General features: G+C 44.6%; 1 protein-coding gene across 1 annotated transcript in view; it reads left to right on the top strand.

Moving 5' to 3' along the window:
• Nucleotides 1-10,699, top strand: part of FAM159A (family with sequence similarity 159, member A) — a 30,935-nt gene extending 20,236 nt beyond the window's left edge. The window contains 1 exon segment of the mRNA XM_010847170.1: nt 10,440-10,699. Coding sequence (XP_010845472.1) covers nt 10,440-10,684 — 245 coding nt within the window. The 3' untranslated portion in view covers nt 10,685-10,699.
• The last annotated feature ends 15,096 nt before the right edge of the window (nt 10,700-25,795 follow it).

Here is a 25,795-nt window from a genome sequence, read left to right as displayed (position 1 = left end):
TATGTCTCTTGCATTCACAGGTTCTTTACCACTAGCGCCACCTGGGAAGCCCATAGAGAGATCATTAGCCCCATTTTACAGGAAAGGAAATCAAGGCTCAGCCACGAGAAGGCAATTGGCCCAAGTCTACACAGCTAGTGGGCTTGTCATTTGGGGATGTCAACCCCGATTTCCCTACTCTAAAACCCACAATCACTACACACTGTACCTTGGGTCCTAATCTCTGAGCCTGGGGGCAAGGGTGGGGTGGGGAGTTCCTTGACAAGAGCAGAGTGAAAATAGAACAGTTTCTGAAGATAGGCTCCTTTTGCTGCCCAGGTATTCTCTACTGTCCCATCAACCCTTTCCCACCCATCCCTCAAACTCGGGATGCAATGAAGACCATAGCTTTCTCATTCTTGTACTTTGTGAGGAACTAGCTTGATCAGAGGCTGACCAAGCACCTACTTTTGTGCTAGGCACTATGCCAAGGTGCCTAGCACATTATCCCATTTAACCTGTTCAGCTACTTTAGGTTATTATCAACTCTATTTTACTGATGGGGTAAGTGAGGTAAGTATTCTAACCTAGGTACCTTTAATAAGAGATAAAAAATGGGAGGTGGGGAGACTCATCCTCCTCTGAAAAATGTTGGTGGGGATATCATTAATTTGTCATTTTCACTAACTCATCTCTCACCTCTCTCATTCATTGCTGGTCTGAATACAGTTAACAACCACCTCAGAGAACTATTGGGCATTAATTGGCTTGTGGCTCTAATGCTCAGTCATGTCTGACTCTTTGCCACCACATGAACTGTAGCCCACCAGGCTCCTCTGTCCATGGAATTCCTCAAGGCAAGAATACTGGAGTGGGTTGCCATTTCCTACTTGAGAAGATGTTCTCGACCCAGGTATTGAACCCGTTCCCGGGTATCCTGGGTCTCTCGCATTGGCAGGTGAAGTCTTTACCACTAGCACCACCTGGGAAGTCCCTCTAACTCTTAGGGCTCCTGGGAATCGAGCCTGATGTTCTCAGTTTATCAATGGGTTGCTGAGGCCCAGAAAGTGTCAGTGATATGCCCAAGGTCACCCAGCCAATTGGCCAAGACTTTGCCTCCAGGGCCAAAGATCTTTTCCTATAGCAGGCCCTCTGACCTTCCAGGAAGTGTTCCACTTCCTCAGAGCCCACTGCTTTTTACTTAACCACACTTGGAGAGGTGGTACCTATGACCCAAACAAGCCTCAGAGATGAGTCAAGGCTGACTCATCTCCAATCAGGGAGAAAACCTGAGAACTCCTTTCCTGCTGGTCACGACAGGCTAAGACCCCAGGCAATGGGGGGACTGGCCAAAAGGTCCCTGAAAAAAAGATGGGAAAGCACAACCCTGCTGGGATGTCAGAGAACATGGCTCTGATTCCGGCTTTGTTACTCTCACTGTGTGGCCTTAGGCGAGTCACTTCTCCCTGGACCTTAATTTACTCTGTAAAATGTGTTCAATAATACCCACTAAGAAAGCAATAAAACTAGAGATGAAGCTTACATTGGAGCTTGGTTTCTAATACATGGTGGCTTTTAAAAATGAGTAACCCTCATTTTTATTATCGTTAGGCATTTAGATGTTTACATGTTAGTCGCCTCAGACTGTTGATATGTCAAAGATAGGAATCATGTCTTAAATGCCTTTGTGTCCCCAGCACCTAGCAGAGTTCCTAACCTATACTAAGGGTAGATTTGCTCTGTGGAAAGAGCCCAAGCTTTGGAATCAAGTAGAATTGAAAGTGTATCCTGGATCCGGTACTAATAGCTGTGCCAGTGGTAACCTTCTCTGTCTGTGTTTGTCTATAACATGAAATAACACTCACCTCAGAGAATCGTTAGAAGAATCGAATAAGATGCTTGTGCCAGCGTGTTTTAGCCAAACATGAATCTTCTTATTGTAACTTGAAAATTGAATCTTTTATATGTGCCTTAGGCATCCTCCTTTCCTCTTGGCTAGCACCTTTATAAGATGGTTCTTCCTCCCCCAGGCTTCAGGCGCCACTGAGGGACTTTAAGAACTTTCATTATATATCAGCCAGAGGAAGAGGCAGAAACAGTGTGCTCAAGAGTTGGACCACTGGCTATTTTGCTGGTTTCCCTGGAAGGGGATTGAAGAGTTGTGGATTTGAAGACCCTGGGATACTCATGTGAGGGAATCCGTGGCATCTGGGAAAGAGAATCATGTAAAAAAACTTGTGGGCATATTGGGCCCACAAGTTCAGTGTGAACCTGCATTTTGATGTATCTGCCAAAAAAAAATGAGTGAAATCTCAGGTCATGTTAACAGAATTATAGAGTCTGGAAGCAAGAGAATGGTGGTCCTTCTTTACCCCCAATTGAATTAGAACATATCAGCCATCACATCTCAGAGGTAACATTTTAGCATCCACTCCACAGGTGCACAACTTTGGTTCCAAATATATCACTCAAGCGTCCCCAAATATAGCAATGAGGATTCTTGAGCAATTTCCAATATTTCAAAGGTTTTACTGGGACCAAGTTTCTTTGTTTTGAGCTAGAATTGTATTAGGCTAAGGAGGGTACTTAGCATGGGCTCTTTCCTGCTAATGAGAACTCTTTGATTAACAGAAAATGGTCATGGGGAGTGGAGAGGCTAGTACCTAATAAAGGCAGTCCATTAAAGAGACTGAATTCTTTACAATTTGGAATTCAAGGGAAAACAAATAGAAAAATGAGGCCAGTCCTACTTTCTACCCCATTTGATACAATAGTAACTGAGATCCAGAGAGAAGGGGTTAGCGGGGCACCCCACTCCAGTACTCTTGCCTAGAAAATCCTATGGACAGAGGAGCCTGGTAGGCTGCAGTCCAAGGGGTCGCTAAGAGTCAGAAACTTGAATGACCTCACTTTCACTTTTCACTTTCATGCATTGGAGAAGGAAGTGGCAACCCACTCCAGTATTCTTGCCTGGAGAATCCCAGGGACGGGGGAGCCTGGTGGGCTGCCGTCTATGGGGTCACACAGAGTTGGACATGACTGAAGTGACTTAGCAGCAGCAGTGTAATAATTTAATATCAAGATGAGGATTTAAGCCAAGGTTTTATAACTCCTAAAAGCCCAAGGATTCCTCCCAACCCCTGACTGCCTGCGGCTCAGATCAGATCAGAGATTAGATCAAATCAGTCGCTCAGTCGTGTCCGACTCTTTTCGACCCCATGAATCGCAGCACGCCAGGCCTCCCTGTCCATCACCAACTCCCGGAGTTCACTGAGACTCACATCCATTGAGTCAGTGATGCCATCCAGCCATTTCATCCTCTGTCGTCCCTTTTTCTTCCTGCCCCCAATCCCTCCCAGCATCAGAGTCTTTTCCAATGAGTCAACTCTTCGCATGAGGTGGCCAAAGTACTGGAGTTTCAGCTTTAGTATCATTCCTTCCAAAGAAATCCCAGGGCTGATCTCCTTCAGAATGGACTGGTTGGATCTCCTTGCAGCCCAGAGCCCCACAATTTAAGAAGAACCTTGACTAATCAGTCAGAAGGTGATCAGAGGTGAGTGACCAGCTTGGTCTGAGAACCAGATTATGTGTATATGGGCTAAGAGCTGGGGACATTTGGCCCTGAGCAAAGAAGGCTCAGGGCTCACACCCCAGGACCCCAGGCCTCTGCAAGGTTGTCCTGGGGCATGAAGAAGAGACATTTTATGAGATGTCAGAGAACAGAGTTAAATCAGTGGGAGAAGCCATAGGGAGGCAGATGTTGATTCAAAAAAGCTAGGTCTTTCTTAGACTAAGACCTGAAATTCTTTTGTAAAGTGCACCCTCTAAGTTACATGAGGGCTATATTTGGTTCACCAGTTTGTAACTCTCCATTTAAAAAGCACCCCTAAGCCTGGAAGGTAACCAGGAAAAGGCTAAATGTGGGATTCATTGAAGGAGATTCTTGCATTGAATAGAAAATTGAACTAAATCCTTGTGCCAAATGGAATGCCTTAAAATGCAAGCTTAAATAACAAAAAATCCCAAAGAATCTACAAAACACACAGAGACACACTAAACAACCTCCTAAACCTAACAAGTGCACTTAGCAAGCTCACAGTACGTAAGGTCAGAAGCAAATATCAATTGTATTTATATATGTATCAGTGACAAACAACTAGAGACTAAATTTTAAATATAGGGACTTCCCGGGAGGTCCACTGGTTAAGAATCCACCTGCCAATCCAGGGGACAACAGGAGTTCAATTGCTGCTCTGGGAAGATTCCACATGCCTCGAGGCACCTGAGCTCTAATGCCACAGCTACTGAGCCTGTTCCCCAAAGCCTATGCTCCACAACAAGAGAGGCTGCAGTGATGAGAACCCTGCTCACTGCAAGGAGAGAGTAGCTCTCACTTGCCACAGCTAGAGAAGGGCTGCGTGCAGCAACAAAGACCCAGCCAAATAAATAAATATTTTCTAAAAAGACAGACCTTTAAAAAATAAAATATCATCTATAGTCACTCTAAAAAATGAAATAATGAGGTGTAAAGCTAACAAACATGTATAGGATCTATACAATAAAAACTACGAAATGCTAGTGAAGGAAATCAAAGAAGACCTAAATAAATGGAGAGATACACTATGTCATGGGCTTCCCTGGTGGCTCCGTGGTAAAGAATCTGCCTCCCAATGCAGGAGACACAGGTTTGATACCTGGATCAGGAAGACCCTCTGAGGGAGGAAATGGCAACCCACTGCAGCATTCTTGCCTGGAGAATTCCACAGACAGAGGAATCTGGAGGGCTACAGTCCACAGGGTCGCAAAGAGTCAGACATGCCTGAGCCACACACACACACACACCCACACACACACACTATGTCATGAATTGGAAGACTCAACATAGTAAAGATTAAAAACCATAGCAGCTCTTTGGTATATATAGACAAGCTGATTCTAAAATTTATATGGAAAGACAAAGGAAATAGAGTAGCTAAAATAATATTGAAAGAGATAAAGTTGGAGGAAATCACCCTACTTGATTTTAACACATTATAGAGCAACAATACTGAGGACAGTGTGGTACTGGAGGAGGGACAGACACCTAGATATGATAAAACTGACTGAGTGGCATTTCAGGGGCTCTGAAGAGCCTTGGTACCATAGTCCTTCATATCCCAGTGCAGAAAAGAATTAAGCAAGAGGCAAAATGATAGATAAGAAGGGATTTATTAGAATAGGAAGCTTGTGAGGTTTACAAGCCAGCAGGTGAGAAATGCCTCGCCCCAAGAACCTACTGGGCTACAGTTTTATAATCAAAGGAGAAGTGGGGAGGGGGAGAAGAACTTTGTCTTTCTTGAGTAGATGTCATGCTCCCATCATCATCTTCTCCTCCTTTGGGCAGGGGAGTTTTTTGTCTGCACATGGTCAAGCTTAGGTCTACAAATTACTGTTTTTTATGTGTGCAGAAAGCATGTCCTAGGGATCATTAACTCACTGAGCTCACTGGGCAGGATGTGGGTCTCATGCCACCATTGTTTATTGTTTGGGGGCATGTCTCGTCCTTCTGTTGCATGGTTCTGTTGCTAAGCAAGACTGCTTGGTTTTGTGGTTAAGCAAACCCACTTTTTGAGTAATCATTAACTTACAGGGGTCTCCCATATTTTTAAAATCCACCATGTAATTTTTGTGGTTAAGCAAACCTGCTTTCTTGAGTGATCATTAACTTATAGGTGTCTCTCATATATTTTCTACTTACAATCCCCTAGTGAGATTAACTATTTAATCATCTACTTTGTTCCTATCAAAGATATAGACCCACATCCTATGTATGTCCAAAAGATTTTTTACAAAGTATAAAAGCAATGCAATGGGAGAAGAATAGTCTTTTCAATATATAATGTTGAAACAATTAGACTTCCACAGGTTAAAAAAACACCTTTTACATAACCTCATACTTTATATAAAAATTAACCCAAAATAAATCATGGACCAAAATGTAACCTATACAACTATAAAACTTTTAGAAGAAAACAGGAGAAGATCTTCATGACCCGGGGTTAGGCAAAGAATTCTTAGACAAGCCATCAAAAGCACAAAAAAATACATTAGTCATTGATCTAGATCAAAACTCAAAATGTTTGTGCTGATAAAGACTCTATTAAGAAGAAGGAAAGAAGAGCCTCTAACTGGGAAATAATGTTCACATATCTGACAAAGGTCTTTTACCCAGAACATATAAAGAGTCCCCTGAACTCAACATTAAGAAAACAAACAGGGCTTCTCTGGTGGCTCAGTGGTAAAGAATCTATCTGCCTGCCAATTCAGGACACCGGTTCAATCCCAGATCCAGGAAGATCCCACATGCTGCAGAGCAACTAGGTGTGCACATGAGTGTGCACATCACAACTACTGAGCTGTGCTCTAAAGCCTGGGAAACACAACTACTGAGCCCACACGCCGCAGCGACTGAAGCCTGCCTGCCCCAGAGCCTGTGCTCCACAAGGAACACCACAGCGGTGAGAAGCCCAAGCACCATAACTAGAAAGTAGCCTCTGCTCAACACAGATAGAGAAGAGCCCACACAGCAACAAAGATCCAGCACAGCCAAAAATAATTTCATTAATTAAAATTAAAAACAAAAAAAATAAGAAAACAAACAATGCTTTTAGAAAATGAGCATAATACTTGAACTGATACTTTACTGAAGAGGAGATACAGAGAGCAAATAAGCACATGAAAATATGTTTCATCTTCATTAGCCATTAAGGAAACACATATTAAAGCCACAATGAGATACTACTTCTCGCCTATCAGAATATTAAAGTAAAAATACTGATAATTCCAAGGGAGGATAGAGCAACTGGATCTCTTACACATTTTTGGTGGGAATTAAAATGATATATAGCCACTTTGGAAGACAGTGTTTTCATAAAGTTAATCATCCTCACTGTAAGTATTAGTTTCCTATGACCACTGTATCAAATTACCACAAACTTGATGGCTTAATATAGTAGATATGTATTCTGTCTCAGTTCTCAGGGCTGGAAATTCAAAATCAGTTTTGCTGGGCAGAAATCAACGACTCCACAGGAGAGTCTGTGCCTTGACTCTTCCTGTTTCTGGTGACTGCCAGCATTCCTTTGCTTGTAGCTCACTCTAGTCTCCACCTCTGTTTTTACATCACTATCTGTGAGTGTCTATCTCCCTCTGCCTTTCTCCTATAAGGGCACGTGTGATGGCATTTAGGGCCCATCTAGATAATTGAGGATAATCTCATCTCAAAGTCCTTAATTTCATCACATCTGCAAAAACCATAGAAGTTAACAGTTACAGGTTCCAGAAATTGGGACCTGATATATTTGGGGGTCACCATTCAGTCCACTATACCATTCAAAACAATATTATTATTATTATCCTAGAGAAATGAAAATGTATGTCTGTCCAAAAACCTATACACAACTGCTCATAACAGCTTTGTTTTTAATAGACAAAAGCTAGAAATAAGCCAAAGGTTCTTTAGTGGGCAAATGGTACAACCATATAATGGAATATATGCAGCCATAAAAACAAATGAACTATCAATACACATAACAGCTTGAATGGATTGCAAGGGTATTAAACAGAGTGAAAAAAGCCCATCTCACAAGGTTGTACAGTGTATAATTCATCTGCGTAACATTTCTTAAATGACAACGTTATGTATGGAGAAGGGGTTAGTGGTTACCAGCGTTAGATTTAGGAGGAAGTTCTGACGTAAAGAGGTAGCATAAGGAAATTTTTATTCATGGTGACGGGACAGTTCTTTGTCTTGATTGTGGCAGTGATAATATAAAACTGTACATATGATAGGGCTTCCCAGGTGGCGCTCGTGGTGAAGAACAGCCTGCCAACACAGGAGACATAAAAGAAGCAGGTTCAATGGTTGAACCAGTAAGATCTCCTGGAGGAGGGCATGGCCACCAACCCACTCCAATAATCTTGCCTGGAGAGTCCCATGGACAGAGAAGCCTGGCAGGCTACAGTCCACAGGGTCACAAAGAGTTGGACATGACTGAAGCGACTTAGCATGCATTCACACATGCATACATGTGATAAACTTTCATAGTACTAAACACCCAAAAAAAGTCCATATTAAAAAAAATGGGTAAAATTGAATAGGATTTGTAGTTTAGTCAGTTGTAGTATGTTAATGTCAGTCTCCTAGTTTTGAAATTACTCTATGATTATATAAGATATTATCATGGGGGAAAACAAGGTGAAGGGTACAATGGAACTCTCAACTGTTTTGTAACTTTTTGTGAGTCTTAAATCATCAAAAATAGAGAGTTCAAAACAAAAAAGAAAATTTATTGGCTGTGTAAATGAGAAGTCCAAAAGTACGGTGAGCTTTAGGAATGGTCTAAGTGGAAGTTCAGCGTCCTCAGGCTACGGCTCCATCCTCCGAGATTCTCACAACTCTGCCCTCTTGTGTTAGCTTTCTCCTCAGACTGATTTTTCCCATGGTAGTAAGTTGGCTTCCAGAAGTCCTTGGGACTGTGTTCTTTTTGTTCCCATCTAACTAGGGGAAGAAAGGAGCGCTCTCTTCCTTCATCCCTCCCCTGGGGAAGGAGGAGGCCTGACTCTGATTGGACCATCTCAGGTCATGTGCCCAATCACTACATCCAGGGAAATGCTATGCACTGATTGCCCATCCTGTGGCAAAGGAACAGGATTACTTGACAGGCTCATATCAATCAGGCCCCTCTGCTGGAGCTGAGATGGGATCAATCCCAACCAAACATAATTGCTGGGTGGAAAGAGGGTGGAATGGATATTGCATAGCCAACTCCAGTGTCCCATACAGCGTCCTTCTTCAAATTTCCTCTTTCGTTGTTTTCAGAGGCACCATTCATCCTTGATCTCTTCCATCAATGGGTTTTAAAGCATAGGAGTTTTCTAGATAAACAAGGTATAAAATGCCATTCCAGACAGAAGGAACAGTAAAAGCAGAGACTCAGAGATATGAAGGAATGGACCCATTCAGGGAACAATAAAATTCTGGTGTAGTAAAGCATTGAGTTCTTCCGAGAAGAGTAGTAGTGAAAAGCTAGAGAAGGATTGGGGCCCATACCTAAAGAACCTTGAATGCCACCTCGAGTATCACAGGTCATGGGAAGACATTGAGTGCTTTTGAGAAAGAGTAGTACGTGGACTCACTTAACCTTAGAAAGATCTCTCTGGAAGATGGCCCAACCAAAGGCTGTCTTTTGGTCTGGGCAGAAGAAAATGAAAAGCAGATCTAGTGTGGTGCCTTGAGGATGGAGAGAATGGGTGGGTACAGCAGATAGTGATATGGTGGAATTAACAGGACCTGGAGTGAATTGCTTGACCTTGGACATGGGTAGGGAGAGAAGGTGTGAGAGCTAACACTTGATACACTTGATTTCTAGCTTGAACACTTGATACATTTTTAATTCAAAAAAGGCAAGAGTGCTTCATTCTGTCAAATGCTCCTAATAAGTCAAAGGAGACAATGATTTATAAGTAACCATAGGATTTAGTGACAAAAAGTTTTAAGTTGTGTTACAGGCAGAAACCAAGTAGGTTGCAGCAGAATGTCATGAATGGGAAGTGGGAAATAATATGGCCAAGTGAGCTTCCTATCAAGTCCAGGTATAAAAGGAGGAGAGGATCAAGCAGTAAGTGAAGAGAGTCATGAAATCTATTCTTAAAGCAAAGAACAATATGTATTTTTTAAATTACTGCACTTCCCTGCAGGCTAGCTGTGTAGTCAGCCTGAATCTTCATTTAATAAGTGAGTTTTTAATAGTAACTTTTAACTCAAAGAAATTAAGCCGTGCCCTGTGGGGCCACCCAAGACAGGCGAGTCATGGTGGTGAGGTCTGACAGAATGTGGTCCACTGGAGAAGGGAATGGAAAACCACTTCAGTATTCTTGCCTTGAGAACCCCATGAACAGTATGAAAAGGCAAAATGATAGGATACTGAAAGAGGAACTCCCCAGGTCAGTAGGTGCCCAATATGCTACTGGACAGAGGATAAGATGGCTGGATGGCATAACAAACTTGATGGATGTGAGTCTGAGTGAACTCCAGGAGTTAGTGATGGACAGGGAGGCCTGGCGTGCTGCGATTCATGGGGTCGCAAAGAGTCACGACTGAGTGACTGAACTGAACTGAACTGGCCCTATGAGTTTATGGTGAAGATGAAGTCTTCATATCTGCTAGCAATTGTTTATTGTCTGTCCCCTCCATTAAACTTTAAGCTCATGAGAAACATTAATAGCTCATAGTTCACAATGTGGAATATTATTAATGAATATTTTTTTAAATGAATGATTTGTTTAAATGAATGTTTAAGACTCTGAGCCCACCCCTGTCCAAGGTAAGCACTCAGGGAAGCTACATGTATAATATGATCCCGACGGAAAGGAAGGGCTTACAGGAGGAAGCCCCATGCCCTTGGCTTGCTGTTTTCCAGACCCTAATGAGGCACCCTCTGATTGCCAAGGTAGAAACACAGGCAACTCGGTGGAGGTGCGAGGAGTGAGCCCTCTCAGGCAGAGCCACCCCTTCCTGAACTCCTGGCTGGACTGCAATGAGGAGCAGGCTAAGGATCCCAAACGCCTCCTCCAGCACTGCTTCATGGCTACAGTGACCGCCGGTGACCTTCCAGGGAGCCCTGAGGAGGTTCCTGTCCCCAGTCTACTATACCCAGCCCCATAAACATCCAATAAATGTCTCTCCACCATCCTCTTCTGGAGCCTCTTTTTGGTGTTTAAAAAAAAAAAAAAAAAAGGTGGGAGTGGGGATAATCAAAGGGACTTTGGAACCTAACAGGATAAATGAGTGCTTTTCCTTGCAAACCCACTCAGGTTCCACTGTGAACCCAGCTACAGTCCTCTACCTGGCCCACTGTGGGCCGAAGGGAGTTTAGACATGGGTCTCCAGTAAAATGGTCATGACAACTCCATGTGATCAGGGAGAAGTCTGGGGCTTGTGGAGATTCAGAGGAGCCCCTCACCTAAACCAGGGAGTCAGGGAATTCTGACTTAGTCTTCCTGCCATGGAGCAGATGTACTTAGGAAATCCAGGGAAGATGACTGGGACCCAGAAGCAGTGACTTCTGCCTCTCCAACAGCTCAGCATTGCTCCTGGAGTGAGTCCCTTGCCAAGGAACAGAATGAGAGGGAATAGAGCATACTCACTGGACTTCCCAGGCGGTGCCGGGGTAAAAAATCCACCTGCCTGTGCAGGAGAGACAAGAGATGCGGGTTTGACCCCTGAGTCAGGAAGATCCCCTGGAGAAGGATATGGCAACCCATGCCAGTATTCTCGCATGGAAAATTCCATGGACAGAGGAGCCTGACGGGCTACAGCTCATGGGGTCACGAAGAGTTGGACATGACTAAGCATAGCATACAGAGTACATACACAGGACTCAGCCATGTTTAATATCGTTCAGCTCCTCAGGTGAATGAAAGAGTGAATAATCAAGTGAGTGAGGGGATGAATGGTTAATAGACTCCACAGCATGGCTTTGGTAAAGTCCCCTAGTTTCTCTGAGCCTCAGTTCCCTTGCAGGGTTATGATGAGTGTTGAGATGATGTATATGAACCCTATTCCTAAACTTGAAAGTGCTACAAAGACTTAAAAAGTTATAGGTGAGTATTTTTCAATGTAACATAGTGATTAAGAGCAGGGACTTCTGAGCCAAATGCCTGGTTCAAATCCCGTCCCTGCCCTTACTTGCTTAGTAACATTTGTACCTAATCATCTGTACAAGCAGGGATAACAGTAATATTCACCTCATAACATTTGGGGGAGGACTAAATCACTTCATCCAAGTAATTAGAACAAGGTTGGCAAATGGAAAGCATTGCATTAGCTCTTTTTATTAGGTTTTAAAATATTATTAGTCTGACAGCAAAGGAATCTTAGGGTAGGATGCTACTGCCGCCCGTTCTCTCCCAGCTACGCTCCTTATCTTCATTTTGTCAGTGGCTTTAGGCTTTTTCTTGAGGGTGTAAGGCAAGGATGGGGAGACTCAGTAGCCACGGAAAGCGGTTCTTGACATTTTTGACATTGACATGATCTGCCGCTGGATTTGGCAACCGTGAAATGGTCACTCTTAGACATCTGTGCCTGGGGCCTGAACCAGCCAAGGACACAAGACAGGTGGAAAGGCCAGGTGAGTCAACCTCAGAAGTGCCCCAGGCTGCACATCAGGAGATCTCAGTTCTGGCCTTGCTTTATTTGTGGTCTCGTGTGGCATGTGTATGTGTAATTTTCAGCACTCTAAAGCCAGCACCTTTTCGCCTTATTGTACTTTCCATGGTGTTTATCCTGTTCAGGTTACCAGAAACAACAGGGAATTATCCACAGCTTCTCTCCCCAGGGAGTCCATGTGACGGGTGAGGGGCACACAAAAGAGCAATGGACCCACAGTGACCCTTCATGCAGCTTGAGGGAGGAATAAGCGATGCCTGAGCTGAATCATCAGAGATGAGTCAGTTTCCAGGTAAGACAGAATCATTAGAAATTATGGTCAGAGTACAGTCTGTTCAAAAACAGTGAGAAAAAGCCTAGCATAGCCTAAGCACTGCAAGTCATTTGTTGTGAGAGAGCTTAGGGTGTGTGTGTGTGCACACATGTGTGGCGGGAACGGGTGACAGGCAGGGGGTGTAGTCACTGACGGACTTTGTGACCTTTCACAGGACGGATCCTGTCTGTCTCCTTGGTATCCACATCAGGAACATCCTCAGAGATTTTTCCTCAGAGCACCTTCTGGCAGGTTAAAGGAAGAATCCTATAAGGACCTTACTTTTAGACTGCTCTTGGTCTGTTAGGGGGAGAGGATCTGTAAATTCTAAAAATTCAAATGGTCATCAGTGGCCTAAACAGTGGTCCTCAAACCTCAGCCAAGGTCAGAATCAGCTGGAGGGCTAGTTTAAAACACAGATCCTTGCCCCCCTTTCCCCACCCCCTCTGCCGTCAGAGTGTCTGATTGGGTAGGTCTGGATTAAGTCCTCAGAATTTGCATTCCTAATGAGTTCCAGGCAGTGCTGGTCTGGGACCACCCTTTGAGAATGACTGGCCAGGAAGAACAAAGAGAATTCAGAGCTGGGGAGGCTAGAAGGAGACCTCACACTGAGCAGGGCCCCAAGGCCTAGTGGAATCTCCCCAGCAGAGCCTGTGTGGATGGGGTGGGCATAGGTGGAAAACAGATTTGTGCGCTGCCTTTGCTGAACTACACATCCCAGGCCCCCGTAAAGCTCCTCCCCCTTGCCCTTGTTCAGCATCTCGCATTTGAATTCAATCAGCCTCCAGAGCTGGCTCACACTGGTGTTGCCCTGCCTCAGTCCTGGGTTGGAAACACGCTGCCCAACCTGTGCAGCAGGAACCCCTCCCTCAGGGCAGCCGAAGAGGAAGGAAGCGGGGTGGGCTGACGCACAGACAGAAATAGTCTGAGGTCACTGCTGCTCTCAAGCACACATGGACTGGCTGGCAATTATTTCTCGTAAATTGCTTTCCTGGTTATGTTCAGGACACGTGGGTTTGCCTGCCTGGGAACAAACACTCAGAGGGCAAGGGGTGGAGGTAGCTTGCTGGGGAGAGGGCCCCAGATAGAGTGGAGCCCAAGTCTGAATCTTTGACCAAGAATTAGGAGGTACTGAATCTTACAACGTGGAAATATTAGAACCTTCCACTCAGTTTTACAGCACCCCTGTCAGGTGGTTTTCCAGCCTCCCCTAAACATGTACATTTGTTTGTTCCTTCAACATCACTGACAATGATTCTCTGCCAGAATCTGGGCTAAAGGAAGTCCCAGTTTCCATCCTCAAGGAGTTCATGGCTATGGTATCTACAGGAGATCCCTAACCCAGCCAACGGCTTCAGGGAAGGCTTCCTGGAGGAAGTGATCTGTAAATTAAGTCTTGAAGGAAAGGGAGTTTGTGGTACAAGATGGAGAATAGCATTCAAGGCAGAGGGAGCTGAAACACAATGACCGAGGGCAGAGAGCAAATGATGATCTCAGGAAACAATCAGTAGTTGAGTTTGGTGGAGGCTACAATGTGGGAGATGGTAAGGGATGAAGCTAAAGGGGTATATGGGCCAAGTCCTGAAGCCTGGCCACATCAAGGGGCTTGGGCTTCATCCTGTGGGCAAGGGGGAGCCTTGGGATAGAATTTAAAGCATTGGAAGGAACTCGGTACCTTATGTGACAGCTTTTTATGTTCTTTGTGACACTGAAGTGAAATTTGCCACCTAGGAGCTCTGCTTTTGGGACCTCGTCAATAACTGCCCCTTTGGTTCCTGAAACGTTAGAAGTCTGACAGACAGTGATGGTTCTCTTGCCCATAAGAAATGGCTCAAACCTTGGACATCTCTCCTCTTGTCAGGAGGAGGTCATTCCACTGCCAAGTGGGACACTGTTCCTCTTGGTCTGGGTCCAGTTAGCCCAGGGGCCAGAGTGCAGACAAACAAGGCCCAGGCCACAGGTCAGAGCCCAAGGGAAACGTGCCTTGCTCTATCCCAGAGATCTGGGAACACTTGCAAGGGTGTGAATGACTCCCTACATGCCTTCTACATACCTCATAAGGTCTAGGCTGCCCAGAGTGCATGATCCACGTAGGGAGTGTTGACTGAGGAGGTACTGTGGACCCACCATGTTGACAAGTTCTTAAGGAAACATGACGCAGTCCTGCCCTTAGGGATTTACTCACTAGAGATGAAAAGTAGGTTTGACCCATGAGACCCCTAGAGAGCAATAAGATTTTGAAAGCAAATGTCAAGCTGTGGGGTATAGGCCATGAGAGTTGCAGAGATTCTGAAACAGGAGGAAAGAAGTAGTCCGAACACCTTTATGGAGGATATGGGGATTGAATCTGACCCTGGTGGACCATGGCAATATTCAAAGGGTCTCAGTGAGGTAGGGGAAGTGTTCTGTAATGTCAACTTTGTATTTAAAGAGAGTCCCATTTGTGGCTCCAATGCTTTGGACAAGTAGACCAAGCCCCACCAGCCCCACCCCCAGCCACAGTCATTTAACGAACTACGTTTAATATGTTTGGGGTGCCTTGCCCTGAGCTCTAGGAACAAAGAAATCAATCAGTCATAACTCACATCCTTGGGGAGCTCTTAGGCTATTGGGGGAAGACTGATAGGTTAATACACAGTTAGATGTATTTTGTTATTTCTCCAATGGTTGAAAGATGGCTTACCATTAAGATAGGTTATACAAATTTACATGGTATTACATTAGTGCAATGTAACTTTGCCACCCCTCCCATCAAGTAGTGGAAGGTATTTTCCCATCCTTTGTTTCTGTGCTGACTTTGCAACTTGCTTTGACAAACAGCAAGTGGCAGAAGTTACACTGTGCTATTTTGAGTCTAGGCCTCAAAAGACCTTGCAGCTTCCTCTCTCACCCTCTTGGAATGCAGTGTTACCATGTAAGGAAGCCTGGGCTGGCCTGCTGGTAGAAGAGACCATGTAGAACATATGTGAGCTCTCCACTGAGGCCCCCAGGCCAGCTAGCACCCAGCTGAACTACCAGTTAACTGCAGCTACTGAATGATCCCAGGTGAGATCAGCAGAAGAACCACCAGCTAAGCCTAGTCCAAAGCCAATTCATAGACTCATTAGCAAATATTAATAAATGGTTATTATTTTAAGCCACGTGTCTTAGTATAGTTTGTTACACAAGGGTAGATTACTGATATAGTTCTTTTCACATATTTCATTACAATTGTGAATATACCTGTCTTCATTATTTGGTGAGCTCCTCCTTAGAGTTAAAAAAAGGTCTTTGTGTTATCTTCTGTTTGCTACTCTAGACCCACTTTCTTCCTTTCTTGACCTTGATCCATATCTTAACAGGAGGATTTGTATGGTTTACCTTAAGGCATTACTGTGCCCTTGGATTCTAGTAGGATTTGGCCAACTAAAGTCCCAGCAGAGTATAAATTCCCCTAGCTTCCTGCCTGAGGTAACATCATGGATTGGCTGCATCTCTATACCAAGAATATAGCTCCTGTCAGACTGCCCTTACCACAGCTCTCTTTGACTCCAGATTCTTGCTCCCTCCTTGCTCCTTTAAGCCTAAGGGTAATAACTAGTGCCTCAGTATTACTTGCCCTGCAGTATCGCCCTATTCCTCTTCCCTGCATTACATAATCCCTTTATTAAAACCCCTCTCAAAGTATCCAATTTGAGAAATGCCATCTGTTTCCTCCCAATATCCTGATTGATAGTGTATTATTAATCTACCCCAGCTGCCACCTAGCTCATGGTATATGCTCAATAAATGTCATTTGGTGAAGGAATGAGATTCCAAGGGATCTGCTGATATAGTTATACTCTGGTCAAAAAGACCTAGGTCTGCATCTTGGCTCTGTGGCTTCCTAACTGTGTGAGCTCGGGCAAACTTCTTCACTCCTCTGAGCCTCATATGCTAAATAACCAACACCAACACTGCAGGACTATTGCTTGGATTATAGATAAAGTTTGTAAAATCTTTGGATCACAGTAAATGATAAATATAACTTTGGTGGGGAGGTAAGAGGGATTTCATAACCATTTTCTCATTTGACTCTTACTACACCACTATGAAGATCACTATCCCCATATATTTTGGGGTTTTTTAAGCAAAGTGAGACCAGGAAGAAAAACAACCTGCCCAAGCCCACACATTGAGCTGGAGGTAGAGTCAGAATTTGAATCCAATCTCGGACTCCCAGTGCAGTGCTGTTTTTGCCCTACAGGTGAGGAAGAGGCATGCCCTCCTTCCGTCCTATAAGCCAGTTGGGGAAGAAAACAAAAAACAAAGTGTGCACTCCTAGGAGAAGACAGCAGGGGCCATCTGCCCAGCCTTTTCTTCCACAGAAATTTTCGAGCTTTTCCAAAAAAAGGTCTTGGCCTGGCTGCCTTCCTCATTGTCTAGCAGGATCCTTGAGGATGAAATCTGCCCTTCCGGAGCCTGGGGATTGGGAGAAATCACGGTTGGGCAGGAAGCCCCAGGACATGAATGCAGGGCATTTGGTAGGGCAGAGGGCAGACATCCTCTCCTTCACCTGCACCTGCTTGGGCAGCTGTTTCTTGCACTCAGGGCTTCCTTGGCCAGCAAGGCTTCAGCCCTCAGTGAGTGAGCCCTTCTCTGAACTAACCTGGCACTTAGTAGGTGCTCTTTAAATCTGTTGGAACAAAAGAATGACTATGTCTATTGACACAAACATTCATTCCACAAATACCAGATGTCCCCTCTGTGCCTCACCACGTGTTGGGGTGGGGCACCCAGAGACAAATCAGCCCATGCCTCACAGATGGCATGATCCTCATCTTAGTATTCACCATCTCCATTGTGTTTGCTAATAGTTTGATCAAACACTCTCAGGGCGCAAAGTGTCCTTGGAAACCTACTCTTTCAGTTGTCTCATTGTACACTCGGGGAGACCAACGTTCAGAGAAACAGCATTCTGGTACAGACCAGAGCACGGATCAGAGGTCAGGAATGCCTGCCCTGCCAGTGATTTGCTGAAGACTCTCGACCTCTCTGTGGACCTGTTCTCCGTGTCTATAACACGAGGCAAAAAGCAGAGTGCACTGCCTGTCCGAGTGCAGAGCTCTGTCTCCGAGAAGGCCTTTCTCCTGGGAGAAGGGAGCTTTCTTTGTGAAACCTTCAATTTCAAACCCTGCGGCAGCCGGTTCCCAAGCCCCGCCTCCTCTCCAGGCTGCCGCGCGTTACCATGGAGACCGTAAGCCCCTCGCAGCTCCCTGCTGTTCCGCACCCCTCCCCCATTCACCTCGTCTTTAAGCCGTTTCTTCTGTGGCTGCAGCTCTCCCCCAGGGCTGATAAACTCCCCAACTTTCCCAAGACAGGAATTATTATCCCATTTGTAACTGGGGAAAACTGAGACCCAGAGAAGCGCAGGGATTTGCCCCACGTTACCAGCAGCATCATAAACAAAGCTTTCCTCCACGAGAGACACCCCTTCCTCACCACAGCCACACCTCCGTGTGGCCTTATACGATTCTATTCAGGGAGGTTTATTTTCTTTTTTCTTCTTTCTTCATTGTTGGTAGTTTAACTTTTTGTTCTAAGAAGATTGGAACATGTTCTGACTAAACCTAGAGCGACTTGAAGTTCAGTCTTTACGTTCGTGACTTTAAATCTATTCTCGGATATGTTGTTTAAGTCCTTTGTTCACTGAAAATAGTGCTGGATGATAAAACCTGCCAAAAAGCTATCGCAGAATGTACCAGCCCTGATTATGCTGATGCAACAAGGATAATCACATTTTAGAGCGCTGCAGTTTGCCAGAAGGCATTAAGAAAACGGTACATGAACGTGCAAAATTTACTCAACAAACTTCCAAAAATTTGGACACATTATACCAAATAGTTAAAAGTGTTTTTACAACTCTTGAAGACAAGGGTATCAAAACTTTGGCATATGAAAAATAGAATTTATTCTGCAAAGCTGAGTTCCAGTCCCAACTGGCTCATTTTGAACTACACATTACTTAACCTAAAGGTAGAATACCACCCACTCCAGTGTGATGGAGTGATGTAAAAGGACTTTGGAAGGTATGACATGTGCAACAGATGTTATTTATTGTTATTAAAAGAAAGTTGGAGAAGGATAGTGTAAATTTTTCCCAAGGGTCTCCAATTGTCAAATGATTAGTTTCCAAAATTTTCTATAACTACCATATGTGATGCTAAAGTCTATGATTCTGGAATCCTGATCCTGATTCGAATCCCAGAACTCTGTGAGTTTCACTTTCTCTGATTCCATACAAGCATGAAGTTTAGGTATTAGACCAGGGCTGGATGGAGACCCAGGTCAGCCTTCTGGGCTCATCCCTGAAGCCTTAGCCTAGTTTCCATCAGACCTGTCTTCAGTTCATCAGCCTTCCCCCAGCCAGCTTTTGTTGAGGCTCATTGCCTGTATTGTCCATATTCATCACAAATATTCTCCCATTAGATTCAATTAAACCATTTCAACAACACTGCAGGAATCAAAGCCTCCCTTGATTATTTGGCCCAGCAGAGGAGGCCCCAATTTAGGGTGAGTCCACCTCCCAACTCCTCACTCTATACCTTAAACACCCTAATTCCGTCACACCCCAGATCAGCATAGTGGCTTAAGGAGTATTCCTTTCTGTAGGTTCGGGTATATGATGTTCCCTCTCTGCTGGCTTCACAGGCAGCTACTGACTCACCCCAGGTGGCTAATGTACCAGGTACCCACATATTCACATGGGGCTGCTCACAGGGTGCAGCAGCATATGTCCATGTGACCTCATGTGTGGACATAACCAGAACACCAGTCCTGGGGTACAGGCCACTACTGTTTATAGGTTTACCTTGAGGTATTACCTTCCTCTCTATCTAAAGAGAGGATTCTGGTCCTGTGGGCCTCATGGGGGTATTCTAAGGCTTTTGAACCAGTGTATCAACAATAAACTGTTCAACAATAATGTGTGATGGAAAGTGATATATAAATACACTGTACTACTAAGGTGTTCATGGTTAGTCCCATACCACACTGCGGACTTGCTGTGTGACCTCAGGCAGGATTCCAAGAGATTGGCTGCTATGCAGACGGAGCATCACCATCTTCATCATCACCATTACCACTGTTATCATCATCATAGCGCTTTTAGCTCATAGAAGCCTCACAAAACCTGGGGAGATAGGTATTACCCCAGTTTGCCAAATGAGAAAACTGAGGTTCAGGGAGGCTTAGTGATTGTTCCAAGCTCACAGAGCAAGTCAGAACATGAATCACGTCTAGATCTCCTGTCTCCAGAGTCTTCTCTGTCACGTGGCCTCTATTTCAAAGGAACAGGCTGAAAGCAGAACACTGATTCAACAGAGGCACAGAATGTCAGGCCAGGAAGAGGTCTTAGTGATCTCCACATCCTTTCCCTCCCTTCACTGATGGCACAGCTGAGGCCCGGAGGGAAGAAGTGCCCTTCCGAACTTCACACAGTGCCACCTGTGAAGCCTCATTCAAGAGCTAGGGTTTGAATGCAGTTCCCTTACCTTCCAGTTTAGTGAATATTCCCCACCCCACCATGGAGCTCATTTTAAAGTTGATGTAACTGAGATGGACAGCAAGCAAATACATGATCCACCCAGCTACTGGGATGAGGGCCTGGCTAAGATGTGGGCCCGGAAGAAAGAGCACGGCAGCAGGACGGCTGGAGGTAAGAGGCTTTGCACCTCCATCCTGTTCTCTCACAATCAGGAAATGTCTCCAGACGTTGAGAGCCAGTTACCTCCTCCTGATTGGAAATGATTCCAAGAGACTTAAATTTATCAGTTATTAGAATAGCTGGGGCAAGAGGTCTGAAGACAATTAGTTTAGACCTGGACGGATCAAACTTGTTGGCCCAAAGAACTGGACAGTCTGCAATCATTAGCACCTTGATCTGAGCCCACACCTAGATGCTAGGGAACTTCCATGTGCCTTGGCCCTTGAGACAGCCTTCCCACCATGCAGATACCCCCCAACTGCATCCTGACTCCAAAGTCAGCTCAAACAGCATTCTTATAGGAAGGTCTTTTGGACTCCCACAGCCCTTACGACTTCCCCGTGTCACAGCCCAGACCACGTTGGGTTGTCACTGTCTATGTGCCACTCTCCTCCATTATAGACTGTCAACTCCAGGGTACGATAAGGCAAGTCTTCATAGAGAGGCCTCAGCAAAGTTAGCTAATTGAATAAATGAATCGAGAAAAAGTAGGAGAGAACATCCAAGAACCCACCCTTACCCCAACTCCTGCTCCATTTCCATTCTAAACACCAGGCCAAGGGCGGCAGTCTCTGCCCTAGCTCAACTCCTGGATTTGGCCTTTAGATCAGGTTCCTCTGGTAATGAAACCTCAACTGTCCCATAGCTTCCCCTGGCTTCCCCTGCTCACGATAAGCTCCAAGGATCCCGAGTTGCCTTTAGACTAACATCCCCAGAAGCTGAACTCCAGCCCTAGGAGTCCCATCTACAGATGGCCCACTGGGCAGCAGCTTAGCCAGGCTACCCTAGAGTAGCCATAAGCCTGGCATGACCTCTGGGCAGGCCCTGAGATAAACACTAAAAACACAGAAATGGACAAGGTGGTCTACTGGGGTCCTGGGTCTGCAGGGTATTTGAGCTACATCTCAAAGAAGAAAAGGCAAAGTTAGGAAGGAATATGCATCTATGTGCAAAACTGACAGAAGCCCATGAGCCAGCCTGGTGCCTATTAGCGCAAGGCTCTAGCAACCAACCCTCACTGACCTCTTGTAGGGCACTGAGTAGGGGATGTAGAAGATTTAGAGGCTGAATCAGAGAGAAGCCTGACCCTAAGGTACAACTAAGCAAGGAGGATGCCAGGACATCTAGAAGGAGATGTTCTAGGAACCCAAACACATCAACATTCCAGAAATACTAAAATTCTCACACCAATATCCCAGCATACCACGTTCTTTTACCCTGCCATTCCATTATGGGGGGCTCCACCCACCAGCATTCCTCTTTCTACCATTCTAATGTTCTGCCCCACCAACATTCCTCCATACCACCACTCCAACATTTTAAAATACCATTATGTATTGCACTTGAAACTTTCAATCTTCCAGCTTCCTTCAAGTAAAAGCATTTGTTTCTTGGTTCATTTACACCAATGACTCCTTTAGAAAATTAAAACCCATGGCTTCTTCTCCCCAGGGGGAAAAAAAAAATTATGTACACATAAATTTTGCAGATCATTGCAGATTTTCAATGACTATTGGCAAGGTACATAGACTCTAAGAATTGTTTAATTTTATCCCATCTTAAAATCTAGAAAAACATTTAAGTAAAACAAGATCATTAAGACAAGATTGAGAAAAACAAAACAGAGACCAAGTGGAACCTGGGATGGTGCAAAAAATACAGAACTTAGTGACAAATTCAGCTAAATTCATGTCCCACATTTTTAGCTCTAAGACTTTCAGGAGCCAAGGCAAAAAGGGAAACCTGTTCACTTACACAGTTCACTGTGTTCATGAGATGAAAACAAACCACTTATTCCTTAGGAGACATACAACTATTCTTGGTATGAAGGTCAGACAAGAATTTCTCCTGAGAGCCTCCTAAAGAATGACAGAGTGGACCATGACCTCAACAGGGCTCTCACGCAGCCCCAGAGATGTGTTATGTGATAGAGACCAACTTGGTCCAGTTGCTCGGTTTTACCACCGAAAGTCTTAAGCCCCAGAAATGCTTTAGTCCCAGGCAAACTGAGATGGTTGGTCACTCTATTTGTGAACTACAGTCCAGTCAAAACTTACCTGGGCTAAGGTTCTACAAAGCTGTGTAAAAATTAACCTTGGGAACCTTTCGATCCCTCATTATGTACAGTACAGAACCGTTTCTCAACAGCCCAGCCAATTTGTCCTCTAGCCCTGGAACAGATTTCTGTTTCTTTAGTGAGGTATTTGATGAAGAGATTGGCTTGCTTGGGGCCAAAAGTACTAGAATAACACTCACTGTGGCAAAATGCACACACACCATGGATTACAAGAGGCATATAGAGACTGATATGAACAGAAGGAATAGCATTTGCCTCTCCCCTGACACACTCATCTTGAGGCATATGCTGAGTGAGTGAAATATTCAGTATGTTAATTGGGGTTTTTCTTTCCATCTCTCTTTTTATTCACAGCAAGTAAGGCTGAATTTCTGTAAGTTAAAGGAAAACAGTACCCACCTCACATGGTTTGTGTGAGAGTTGAGAGTTAATATTTACAAAGCACTTAAAACAGTACCTGACACAGAGTGAGTGCTTGCTGTTGTTATTAACATAGATACGGTGGCACTTGACTCTGTGTCCCACAGCAATCCTAATATAAGTTGATGGCAATTTGGGAAAAAGAAATTCAACGACAGGGATGAGTTTTAGAGCCCCAGCCCTAAGTTGGAAGTTCATAGAGGGATACTCTCTAAGATTCTAGAGGAGCTGAGGACTGCCTGCCTTCAGACAATCCTCCTTGAGCCCTGGTTCTGAATCCAAGGTCTTAAGCTTGAGTGGCAGTGAGCCCTCTTTGGTGAGGGCCATGACCCTTTCAGTCCACGCCTTGCCTCAGAAGACACCCAAGTATCACCCAGAAGCAGCAACCCTCCAAGCTCCCCAATGGGTCCAGACTGCACACCCCTGGCTGGCTGGGATCTATCCAGAGGTCTGCACAATATGAAATGCTATGCAGATGTGAGAGACCAAGATTAGTATACAGTGGTGCTAAGTTTAGAGTACAGAGGGATAATGAGACTGGAGCCTGGCCAGTGCCCATAGAGGAAAGGAGGGAGCACTTAGACAATTAATTAAGAAGACACAGAGCACGTCATATTTGATAATTATGTGGAGGTCAACAATTGGTAAGAAACCCCAAAACAGCTGGGTTCCTGATTCCTCCTCCAGCAAAGCACACATTTCCCAGAGGATTACTATCTCAGAGATGAAAAAAATAATGATTAATTGATTAATTAATTTAACAAAGAAAGAAAGAAAGTGAAGTTGCTCAGTTATGTCCGACTCTTTGCAACCCCATGGACACCAGGCTCCTCCATCCATGGGATTTTCTAGGCAAGAGTACTGGAGTGGGTTGCCATTTCCTTCTCCAGGGAACTTCCCGATCCAGGGATCGAACCCAGGTCTCCCACATTGTAGACAGACGCTTTATCATCTGAGCCACCAGGGAAGTCAATTTAACAAAGAGTAGATGCCTACTCTGGTCTAAGCAGTGGGCTAATGTTTGTGAGCTCGGACCTAACTCCTAAGGTGGAAGGTGAAATTTCCTTGACTGCTGGTCAAATCTTAGCTCTGCTGCTGCTGCTAAGTCGCTTCAGTCGTGTCCAACTCTGTGCGACCCCATAGATGGCAGCCCACCGGGCTCCCCCGTCCCTGGGATTCTCCAGGCAAGAACACTGGAGTGGGTTGCCATTTCCTTCTCCAATCTTAGCTCTACCACTTACCAACTCTGTGATTGACAAGTCACTGACCTTTTCTAAGGCTCAATTTGTTGTTGTTTAGTCCCTTAGTCATGTTTGACTCTGTCGGGACCCCATGGAGTGTCGCCCACCAGGCTTCTTTGTCCGTGAGATTTCCCAGGCAGAAATACTGGAGTAGGTTGCTTCTCCAGGCACAGGGATCAAACCCAAGTCTCCTGCATTGCAGGCAGATTCTTTACCACTAGCCACCTGGGAAACCAAGGCTCAATTTTAATTGTTGTTTAGTCACTAAGTTGTGTCCAACTGTTTTGCGACCTTGGACTATAGCCTGCCAGGCTCCTCTGTCTCAATTTACATACCTATTAAATGGAAATAGAAGAAAATAATAGAATTGGAAAGACTAGAGATCTCTTTAAGAAAATTAGAGATACCAAGGGAACATTTCATGCAAAAATGGGCTCAATAAAGGACAGAAATGGTATGGACCTAATAGAAGGATAAGCTATTAAGAAGAGGTGGCAAGAATACACAGAAGAACTGTACAAAAAAAGATCTTCACGACCCAGATAATCATGATGGTGTGATCACTCACCTAGAGCCAGACATCCTGGAATGTGAAGTCAAGTGGCCTTAGAAAGCATCACTACGAACAAAGCTAGTGGAGGTGATGGAATTCCAGTTGAGCTTTCAAATCCTGAAAGATGATGCTGTGAAAGTGCTGCACTCAATATGCCAGCACATTTGGAAAACTCAGCAGTGGCCACAGGACTGGAAAAGGTTAGTTTTCATTCCAATCCCAAAGAAAGGCAATGCCAAAGGATGCTCAAACTACCACATAATTGCACTCATCTCACGTGCTAGCAAAGTAATGCTCAAAATTCTCCAAGCCAGGCTTCAGCAATATGTGAACCGTGAACTTCCAGATATTCAAGCTGGTTTTAGAAAAGGTAGAAGAACCAGAGATCAAATTACCAACATCCACTGAATCAACACAAAAGCAAGAGAGTTCCAGAAAAACATCTATTTCTGCCTTATTGACTATGCCAAAGCCTTTGACTGTGTGGATCACAATAAACTGGAAAATTCTTCAAGAGATGGGAATACCAGACCACCTGACCTGCCTCTTGAGAAACCTATATGCAGGTCAGGAAGCAACAGTTAGAACTGGACATGGTTGGAGAAGGAAACGGCAACCCACTCCAGTTTCTTGCCTGGAGAATCCCAGGGATGGGGGAGCCTGGTGTGCTGCTGCCGTCTATGGGGTCGCACAGAGTCGGACATGACTGAAGTGACTTAGCAGCAGCAGCATGCAAAGATATGAACTCTCATTTTCTTCATCTCCCCTTAGATGGCAGTTTGCATGTATAAAAATGAACTCATATATAGATAGATACATTATATATGTAATATAAGGGCTTCCCTGGTGGTGCTGGTGGTAAAGAATCTGCCCGCAATGAAGGAGACAAATGTTCGATCCCTGGGAAGATTCTCTGGATAAGGAAATGGCAACCCGCTCCAGTATTCTTGTCTGGAGAATCCCATGGCCAGAGGAGCCTGGCAGATTACAGTCCATGGGATCACATGACTGAGCACACACGCGCAACACAGCTGTAATATGACACTGTTTTTCTCCATTTTTTTTCTATAGTTGGAGTTAAAGATTCTGATGTGATTTTCTAGTGTCTTAGGTTTTCCTCTCCCTTAACTCTGATGTAAATTACTGTGTCTTGAATAGCTCTTCGCATGGTGAACAATACATTTGGTTCAGTGGTTTTCAAAAAAAAAAAAAAGAACTGGACATGGAACAACAGACTGGTTCCAAATAGGAAAAGGAGTACGTCTAGGCTGTATATTGTCA

Source organism: Bison bison, unplaced genomic scaffold, assembly GCF_000754665.1.
Source record: "Bison bison bison isolate TAMUID 2011002044 unplaced genomic scaffold, Bison_UMD1.0 scf7180017864244, whole genome shotgun sequence".
In the NCBI taxonomy this organism is placed as follows: Eukaryota; Metazoa; Chordata; class Mammalia; order Artiodactyla; family Bovidae; genus Bison; species Bison bison.
Note: the sequence above shows the minus strand (reverse complement) of the source record. Positions and strands in the feature narration are given on the sequence as shown.